The sequence below is a fragment of the Porites lutea genome, chromosome 6 (genome assembly GCF_958299795.1).
Source record: "Porites lutea chromosome 6, jaPorLute2.1, whole genome shotgun sequence".
Lineage (NCBI taxonomy): Eukaryota > Metazoa > Cnidaria > Anthozoa > Scleractinia > Poritidae > Porites > Porites lutea.
Window position 1 is genome coordinate 16,401,081 of NC_133206.1, and position 6,586 is coordinate 16,407,666.

General features: G+C 41.4%; 1 protein-coding gene across 1 annotated transcript in view; it reads left to right on the plus strand.

The window, feature by feature from the left end:
* The first annotated feature begins 988 nt into the window (after positions 1 to 988).
* LOC140940960 (uncharacterized) overlaps positions 989 to 6,586 on the plus strand; it is a 7,339-nt gene continuing 1,741 nt past the window's right edge. The window contains exons 1-2 of the mRNA XM_073389921.1: positions 989 to 1,209; positions 4,993 to 6,586. The exon at positions 4,993 to 6,586 is cut by the window's right edge and continues 1,741 nt beyond it. Coding sequence (XP_073246022.1) covers positions 5,031 to 6,586 — 1,556 coding nt within the window. The 5' untranslated portion in view covers positions 989 to 1,209; positions 4,993 to 5,030. The remainder of the gene's footprint in view (positions 1,210 to 4,992) is intronic.

Sequence of the window (6,586 nt, forward strand, 5' to 3'; positions counted from 1 at the left end):
TCTAGGAGCTTCTTAAATCTAAAACAGTCATATTTTAAAGAAGATAAACATATTATGAAAGGAAAATTTCCGGCTAAAGCCTTCATGGAAAACAAAAGCTGCTTCGGATCTATTTCCGGCCCTCTACAATGCTTTTGTTCAGCTACTGGAGATGCAGTCATTCAACGTTGTTGAGTTCTCTCTCGGAAGTTAAGTCATTAGTCAGATTTCCCACAAGCAGTTTTAACCGGACAATGATGCGATGGCATAATGTACACAGATCTATCTCATATGTGCAAGTAAGTGTTATAAATGATCTAATTGCGTGTCATATAAAGCATCTGATGGAATAGTTTAAATACTTCCTTGGCATTCCGATCGTCTATTTGTCTGTTGTTGTTTCTTTACACAAATCCAACCCGGTTTTCTTGGATTATACTCATTGGCTTTGGAATAAATCATTGTTGTTCGAAAAAATAAACCCTTATCCGCTTTTACGGCAAACACACGAAACTATTCTTTAAAAACATGAAAATAACTTCTCCATATTCCGCTAAATAAGGTAATTGAACACGCCAGTTAATGCAATAGTGTTTGTACTGTCACTTGAAGTGCCTGTTCGGATCACGAAGAGGGCCGACAGTACTGTTGTTAAGTGTCTGAAAATTTGTAAACATTGCAAGTACGGTCGCACATCACGCTACCATGTTAAATCCTGAGAATTTGAGAAATTATCAAAAATGTTGTACAGACCGCCTCGGCAGCGTGCTGTCGCGTGCAGCTCAGGTTCGATGACGGGTAAATCTTCCGCGGAAATGCCGAGATGAGTGGATTTCCCGCGAAGTTCACCAATCAATGTGCCCAGCTGGGATAGCCAATTAAAAACCAGCGTTCCCACGCCTTGTCAAGTTTGATTGACCAATAGAAAAACTGTTCAAACAATTGGTGATTGTCCTTTCAACTGTCATCCCCAACGGCGTATAAGTTATACAGGCCGCATACTAGAAATTTTATCCGCCAGTTTTATGAATAAAGTCTCGGTGGTCGAAGTAGTTGATGATCACTTCGTTTGTGGTTGTAGACACATTTTCCTTTATTCTCTAAGCGAAGTCCTACATTTTTATCTCTTTTCTTTGCTCACCTCCAGTAACCCTTGTATATTGGGGCCAAAAGCTATCAAGCAGCCGGTAGATTTCCCGCCTTTGGAGGACAAATCATTTGCATCGATCGGTGAGTTAATTACAAACCTTTTCGTTCGCTTTTTTGGTATTTTTTTTCCTCTAACTGTGAATCTCGAAGCTTCTATGTCCAAAGCGCTACATTTTTACATTTTATGGCCTGTTTATCATATAGCTCATATTGTTCGCAATTATCCATTGAATGCATCCCTAAACAGGACGATTTATATTCAATTATCTGCTTCGAGTATTAAGATAAAATGCTTTGTCTTCAGTGCACGCGAATTGGCCCCATGCGTTTGTTATTGTTTATGTTTATGAACACTGTCTGTCCTTAAATTGTATTTTGGTTCATAATATACACACACAGGCAAAACAAAATATATTAAGCCCAATATACACAGGGTTGGCTGCCATCTGAATTTCGTTAATTTGTGAAAACGCCGCTATAATTGCGCTCATATTTTTGTTCCTTGAAGTCGACAAGGCTGTCGCGTGCTACAATGCTGAGTGAGCGAAATAGTATTAAGCTGGGTATTACAAAAAATCAATGGCCCTTACCAGATATCCCACACGAGTTAACACTGGACATGCAAGCTACTATAGTCCGCCAAGTGGGGAACGGGGAATAGTGAAGGTAAAATGAACAGTGGTTACTGTTGATCCCCTGTCCGCATAGTAATAAGCGATTACAGCATGCGAGTTAGAGTTATTAAAAATTTAGTATTTTTTTTATTGGCATTCTTGGGCAGTGGCATGGCTTGGAGAGAAATTCTTCTGAACTTTTTATTTAGTGAGGAATGTGGAGTTGCAAATGGGTGTTGTGCGGGCGAGGAGAGAACCCTGGGAACGAGGTTGGTCTTGTGGCCAGGGGAATTCTTTTATGCCTACTAAATAGTATACACTAGTCTTCCTTTTTACAATATTATTGGAGTCTATATAATTCAGGACAATGCCTCTTACTGCAATATTATCACTTCACAAGTATGAGCTGCTTGCATTAAATATATTACATCAAAACTTTGTGGGTGTAAATGGTTGAAGTCCTTCGACTGTTATTTGAAACTAATTTTTTCACAATTGATAGATCATTTTTTACATGACAGAAGCACTCATGTAGAAAACGGATGCATCTGCGATACTCATACAGAATTTTGAAAAATAAACAAACGAAGAAAACAAGTTGGGCCATTTGCACCTCCTGCTCCCAGATGTCAGATTTTATCTCCCCAGACCCTCCCCAGGTCATCTTGCTCTTTCTTAAGGGAGATTCGACTATGGAGGAAATAGGTTAACAAGAGGCCAAACACTTGTTGAACATTTGTTGATGCTATTATAGAAATTAAGAGGGTAATTATTTCAGCACATGTTTCAAAGGCCACCCCAAACAGAGCCAATGGTGGAACCTCCACACTCGCCGGGGGGGGGGGGGGGGGAGGGGTACTAGTTTTCAAGCAGTTTCTCTAATATAGGGTATATAAATCAGAGCGTTTGGGTCTAGAATAGGGTATCATTTTTCAGGAAACTGATCAGTTGGTTGAAGATTTTATCTAGACTAGGGATTGTGGTATAAAGTTTTGTTTTGGCTAGACTACTGTGCTAGTGACCTCAGTAGTTTCTGGAAAACAGCTACTCTAGGATAGGGGGGATTTAGGGAGTTTACTCTAGTATAGGGTAGCAAAATTCAGCTGAACTAGCTCTGGTATAGGTTAAGGGTCCCAGCGACACATCCCCACCCAGAAATTCCTAAAGTCACCCCCCCGGGCCTTGACATAACAAAGGGCCAAGGGACTGGCAAAATTTGTACGCTATAACGAGGTTTCGTCATATCGAAGTTCTGTTTCATATATTTTACTATTAGTGGGTTAAAGCAAATTCTTTCTTTATACCCAGGAATTCGTTACAGAGTTTCGTTTTGTCCGCAACGTTTTGCCTGATTTGAAGGTGTTGTGTCTGACCTTGGTAAAAGCAATTCTCGGAAGAATTGTTTCATACTGTCCATGGATTTTTTTTCTTTCGGTGGCGGTTATATTTTAAACTGTTTAATCTAAAAATGGGTAGAAATTAATTATCAGGAATCCACTAATCGTACTACGACTGGGCGGAAACAAGATTTCTGACAAGACAATAAATCTAAAAGCGTGGCTGATGCTTTAACTCAATTCAGGTCACGTCTAGACACTGGATAAGTTCAATACGATAAGCCTGATAAGATCCAGGGGCTGTCAGCAGTCTCTTCTAATACCCTGCCTCATTAAATGGGTTGCAGGTCAGTACATTGAGGGTTTCACATGTTAATCAACACTTAAAAAGGAGTATAAACTACACCAGGAAAATATCTCCTAACTTGGTGGTCTGAGAAAAATTCCATTTGGTTGAAATGTAGTTTACGGTATTTGTACTGATGAACGTACCGTTTTTTGCCCATAATTTTTGAACCTGAGCTAAAGGTTTCATTTTGTTTTCGCGGGATCTAATTTCACGTAATTTTTAGAAACTTGGCGGATTTTCCGACAATTCGTGAAAATTAGATCCCGTCGTAATGAAATTAACTCCCTCGAAAAAAGAAACTACAGCGAAACTTTACCCCTTTTAAACTTTCAACTTCACGTTGACTGACTGCGACCTACAAAGAGACTTGAAAATGGTAACTCAAAAAGGTCATTTAGTACAGAAAATTCCAAAACTCAGAGCAAAATTTGAGACGAAAAACAAAAACAATTTTTCGTGCGAATCGCTCGAAGTTTATCAGCTTTGTGAAGTGTCAGGTTGCGTAACACAAAAGTTGTTACGTATCCCGACAGATTGTAACTTGCCAGCAGGTCGAGTCCCTCGTCCCTATTCAGACTATTCTGAGTTTTTTTTGGTTTGATAGCAATGGCCTCCTTGACGCGGCGCTTGATGGTGTTATTTTCAACGGATAGTACTTTTATGTGTCGGTTGATGTTGTGACCTGCTGCCCGGCAGTGCTCGAAGACGGCTGAAGTATCGTGTAGTTATCCGAGCATTGTTCACACTGGATGTGATAAACGACCCCGCACGTCATTAATTTTTCTGTTCGATCCTTTACATTCGTTACTTGAGTTCGCAGTGTGTGAAAAAAATGTCGTACGAGGTCTTAAGACCTCTTAACGATAAACCTGGTAGATTTGATATCGACTTTTACAATACAAGGCCGGGGCTTTAACGGGTTTTTCCGCAAAGGAACTTACAACTATATCCGCGACACTCATTCTACCTCTGAAATATAATTTCGCGAAAACTTGTTCCTGCTAAACGCAAACATCAGTCGACGGTCATCTCCGAAATCAAACTAACACGATAATTCTGCAAAACACAACTGAATTTTGTGTTTTGGTGAATCATCTTTTTTCTGTCAATCCCATATATTATTTATTCCCTTCCGCCGGTTTCCGTAAAGTTCGTTATCTTTATCACATAAACACCTGATGAAGCGCGTTTTTGTGGGAGGTTTCAGACAGGATTAGACGGAAAGCGTAATTGGATAGCACCATATTAGTCTTATTATATTTTTTACTATATCTTTTCATTCCAGAAGACAAGAAATGCTATTTGTGAGTCCTGATATAAGCACAGGGATTATAACCGGCGCGGGGTTTATGACATTATAATCGAGTATAGAAAATGCTTAGAGGTGGTAGAGTTAAATTGCTGCATTTTCGTATACATTTGGCCGATAGATTCAGTGATCAGACCCTGTTGAAGAAAACTGCATCGCTCGTATGAAATATAAGGAAGTGTTAGTTAGGCATCTCGTGGACATGACCTTTTTTTTTTTGCTAAAACTAAGGCCTTTTGTTCATTGCCTCTTTAGCTCCAACAAAGGATAGTTAGAACTTACCAACAAGGAAAATGGCTACAGCGGGTGACAGCATTGGACAGGCGCTTTCCTTCATCGCATCAGCCAATCAGGAGCTTAGAAAACAGCGTTCTGAGGAGGCTGTAACCCTGTTCTGCAAAGGATATGCCTTGGAGCCTGGCCTGGTCAAAGATCACCTGGTCACCTTGCCACGGAACCACTTACAGAGCGTAATTTACACACTGGAAGACTGGTGCGTGTGCTGTGGCGGAGACTCTGAGCAACTGCTATCGAGTTGTGAAATAACTTTGTCTGTTGAACAAATATGCGACTTAATTACGTCACCGGGTCTCCGCCCTGATAGTCGTGTGGCATGGTCCACGAAGCTGAGGTCACAAATGCGAAACAATAACTACCTTGAGGCGGTTAATACCTGTCTCCAAGCAGTGAAGGTATTCGCCGATCAAAACGATATCGTGTTTTTTTTAGTTGAACGCGCTGTTGCATATCTGTTTCTTAAAGAGAAGAGCTTTGCTGTGCAGGACTTGATAGCCGCGTGTGACAAGGACTGTGATGCTGCTTTAGCATGCATCAAGGAATCTGGAGCGAAACTACTTCCCGTCATTTTAGAAGCGCTTTACGAGGTCATCGCTAAGTTTGCAAAAAAGTCGGAAAGCCACAGTGTGGATGAGCGATTCTTGTTGATCAAGATTGACCGCATTGTTGTCGGTTTAAATCCCGAAGACACCAGCACTCTGGAAGACTGCGCTGGTCACATGATTAAACTTAATCAGTACAAGGAAGCTGTAGCTTTGCTGTCTGATGGAATAGATAGGTTGTCATGTTCTGGAAGAAGGGAAATCGAATCCGTGGAGTTGTTACTTCAAAGAGCGCAGTGTCATTTGGCTCTTCAAGAAACCGAGCTTGCTGTGAACGATTACCTTAGTGCGGCGGGCCTTGATGAAGACATGACGCGGATCACCATACTAGCATTACCAGGTGCTCAGCAGGATAACATTGCCTCGTTTGCAAAACAAACTGCATCAGAGCTGCTGTCTCATTTCCGTCTTAAGGCGAAACTGAACAGCGCATGCTCAGTTGACACGAGAAACACTGCTGAAAGTCTCCTCAGAGCAGCACTTATGTACCGGCTTCTGTATGTTATGGACAGAAATAACGTTGATGCGTTGATTAACGCTGCGGAGTGCCTGAAACTTCAAGACAAAGACGCGGAAGCCGTCAACACACTCAACTTGGTACTTTCACTGCGACCAACCTGCTCGAAAGCGTACTATACGCGCGCATATTGCCATATGAAAGCCGCTGAAATGGCAAGTGCGCTCGCAGATTTCAATACTACCTTAGATCTCCAGCCAAGCTTTGTGCAAGCGCTTTGTGGCCGTGCATTTGTTTGGCTCATGGGCGGACAATTGGAAAAATCTGCCAAGGACCTGAAAGATGCTAGTGGGATATCAATAGCTGCTACGGTGACTTGGATCACGGAATTATCAGAATACGGACAGCAAACGCTCAAAAATCAGCTGAAAGAGTACTTGATGACGACTTTAAAGAAACGCCAACAGGGAGAAAATTCGCGCGTGGATAGCTC